The sequence below is a fragment of the Mizuhopecten yessoensis genome, unplaced genomic scaffold, assembly GCF_002113885.1.
Source record: "Mizuhopecten yessoensis strain PY_sf001 unplaced genomic scaffold, ASM211388v2 scaffold714819, whole genome shotgun sequence".
NCBI lineage: Eukaryota > Metazoa > Mollusca > Bivalvia > Pectinida > Pectinidae > Mizuhopecten > Mizuhopecten yessoensis.
The window spans coordinates 2,445-5,412 of record NW_018479311.1 but is presented as its reverse complement, the minus strand read 5'-3'; the positions used below and the strand labels follow the sequence as shown (position 1 = coordinate 5,412).

Here is a 2,968-nt window from a genome sequence, read left to right as displayed (position 1 = left end):
TACAGTACCCTAACCTGTGATGTAGTACCAGGTATAAACCATACTTATAGTGGTGACATCATACCTCCTTTATGGCCAGAGTCGGACAAGTCATTGTGGTTTTGCAGGGGATCTGAGATACTGTGTGCAGAGTTTGCCATGGGGTGTAATTCAAAAGCTGAGTTGGTGTCGGGAGGAAAGGAGGAGGGAGGAAAATGTCCGCCATAGTTCTCGCTCACTGGAATAGCATTTGTTGGAACATCGTAGCGAAGCTCAGCATAAGAAATACCTACATCAAGAGACAGAGGAAGGAAACATACTGATAATAAATAGAAAAGCAAAGAGTTCATTCAAAGCATTTCCAAGAGATATGTGTTTCCCTATATTTTTTCAAAGAGGCTTTCTGCTAAAATTTGAATCCACAATATAAGATATATATTTTCTAGCCTTTTATACCTTCTCTCAATATTTTTCTATCTTGAAATTCACTTTAAATATTTTTACCCCTAAATAAAATGTGCATCTCTTACATGAAAGAAATTAATTAATTTGCAACAAAGACCTACCACTGGAATCAAATTAATTCTGTTTATAATAAAAGATGGGGACATTTTCAGCCTCAACAGTACAGAATGTGGTTTCATACATGTAGTTTCTATTTGTAAATTTCATAGATTTTAATCTATTTCTTTAACAATTATAAATATTATCAAAAATGAATAAAAATGTTGACAACCTTATATTTTTAAGAGGATTTGTTGAATGACTTCTACACAATGTGTGTAATGCTCCCTAAGTGATATTCTGTAAGAGTTAATTAGAATTGAAAGTCTGCATAAAATAGTGAGAACACAGGAACAGTGAGAGAATACACATTCCACATCCATATAAATCATACAGCAAAAACAAAAATCTTCTCATCAGGAGGAGGTGTAGTGATGAGAAGTAAGGATAAGGAAGTAGCTAACACAGGAGGGGGATGGGAGGGATAGCTAACACAGGAGAGGGATGGGAGGAGTAGCTAACACAGGATAGGGATGGGAGGAGTAGCTAACACAGGAGAGGGATGGGATGGGTAGCTAACACAGGAGCGGGATGGGAGGGATAGCTAACACAGAAGAGGGATGGGAGAGATAGCTAACACAGGAGAAGGATGGGGGGGGGGGAGCTAACACAGGAGGGGGATGGGAGGAGTAGCTAACACAGGATATGGATGGGAGGGGTAGCTACCACAGGAGAGGGATGGGAGTGATAGCTAACACAGGAAAGGGACGGGAGGGGTAGCTAACACAGGAGGGGGATGGGAGGGATAGCTAAGACAGGAGAGGGATGGGAGGAGTATCTAACACAGGATAGGGATGGGATGGGTAGCTAACACAGGGGAGGGATGGGAGGGATAGCTAACACAGAAGAGGGATGGGAGAGATAGCTAACACAGGAGAAGGATGGGGGGGGGGGAGCTAACACAGGAGGGGGATGGGAGGGATAGCTAACACAGAAGAGGGATGGGAGAGATAGCTAACACAGGAGAAGGATGGGGGGGGGGGAGCTAACACAGGAGGGGGATGGGAGGGGTAGCTAACACAGGAACGGGATGGGAGGGGTAGCTAACACAGGAACGGGATGGGAGGGGTAGCTAACACAGGAGAAGGATGGGGGGGGGGGAGCTAACACAGGAGGGGGATGGGAGGGATGGCTAACACAGGAGAGGGATGGGATGGGTAGATAACACAGGAGAGGGATGGGAGGAGCAGCTAACACAGGATAGGGATGGGCTGGGTAGCTAACACAGGAGAGGGAGGGGAGGGATAGCTAACACAGGAAAGGGACGGGAGGGGTAGCTAACACAGGAGAAGGATGGGGGGGGGGGAGCTAACACAGGAGGGGGATGGGAGGGATGGCTAACACAGGAGAGGGATGGGATGGGTAGCTAACACAGGAGAGGGATGGGAGGGATAGCTAACACAGGAAAGGGACGGGAGGGGCAGCTAACACAGGAGATGGATGGGAGGAGTAGCTAACACAGGAGAGGGATGGGAGGAGTAGCTAACACAGGAGAGGGATGGGAGGGATAGCTAACACAGGAGAGGGATGGGGGGGGTAGCTAACACAGGAGAGGGATGGGATGGGTAGCTAACACAGGAGAGGGATGGGAGGCGTAGCTAACACAGGATAGGGATGGGATGGGTAGATACCACAGGAGAGGGATGGGAGGGATAGCTAACACAGGAAAGGGATGGGAGGGGTAGCTAACACAGGAGAGGGATGGGAGGAGTAGCTAACACAGGAGAGGGAGGGGAGGGGTAGCTAACGCAGGATAGGGATGGGATGGGTAGATACCACAGGAGAGGGATGGGATGGATAGCTAACACAGGAGAGGGATGGGAGGGGTAGCTAACACAGGAGAGGGATGGGAGGGGTAGCTAACACAGGAAGGGATGGGAGTGATAGCTAACACAGGAGATGGATAGGAGGGGTAGTTACGTAGTGGAAAGCTGAAAGGTGAGGGGACAGAAAAACGGGGAAAAGAATGAAATTAGGAGAAACAGGAATTCTTTTGCAGCAAGACTGTAAGTGGAGATAGGAGCAGAAATATTGGGTGTTTAGGAGTAATATTTGTAAATATGGTTAGTTTGGTTGATACAATTTTGAGGGACAGGAAAAAGGAAGTAGAATTATAGGAGGTATTGTAAAAAGAAAGTTGTACAATGGGTGTGGGCTGGTGATGGTGGTAGAACGGGTGTGGGCTGGTGATGGTGGCAGAACGGGTGTGGGCTGATGATGGTGGTAGAACAGGTGTGGGCTGGTGATGGTGGTAGAACAGGTGTGGGCTGGTGATGGTGGTAGAATGGGTGTGGGCTGGTGATGGTGGCAGAACGGGTGTGGGCTGGTGATGGTGGTAGAATGGGTATGGGCTGGTGATGGTGGTAGAATGGGTGTGGGCTGGTGATGGTGGTAGAATGGGTGTGGGCTGGTGATGGTGGTAGAA

The 2,968-nt window shown here is 48.1% G+C and overlaps 1 protein-coding gene across 1 annotated transcript in view; it reads right to left on the bottom strand.

The window, feature by feature from the left end:
* Positions 1–30: 30 nt before the first annotated feature.
* LOC110441010 overlaps positions 31–2,968 on the bottom strand; it is a gene marked incomplete at its 5' end in the record, with an annotated part of 4,158 nt that continues 1,220 nt past the window's right edge. Inside the window, one exon of the mRNA XM_021484116.1 lies at positions 31–268. Coding sequence (XP_021339791.1) covers positions 45–268 — 224 coding nt within the window. The remainder of the gene's footprint in view (positions 269–2,968) is intronic.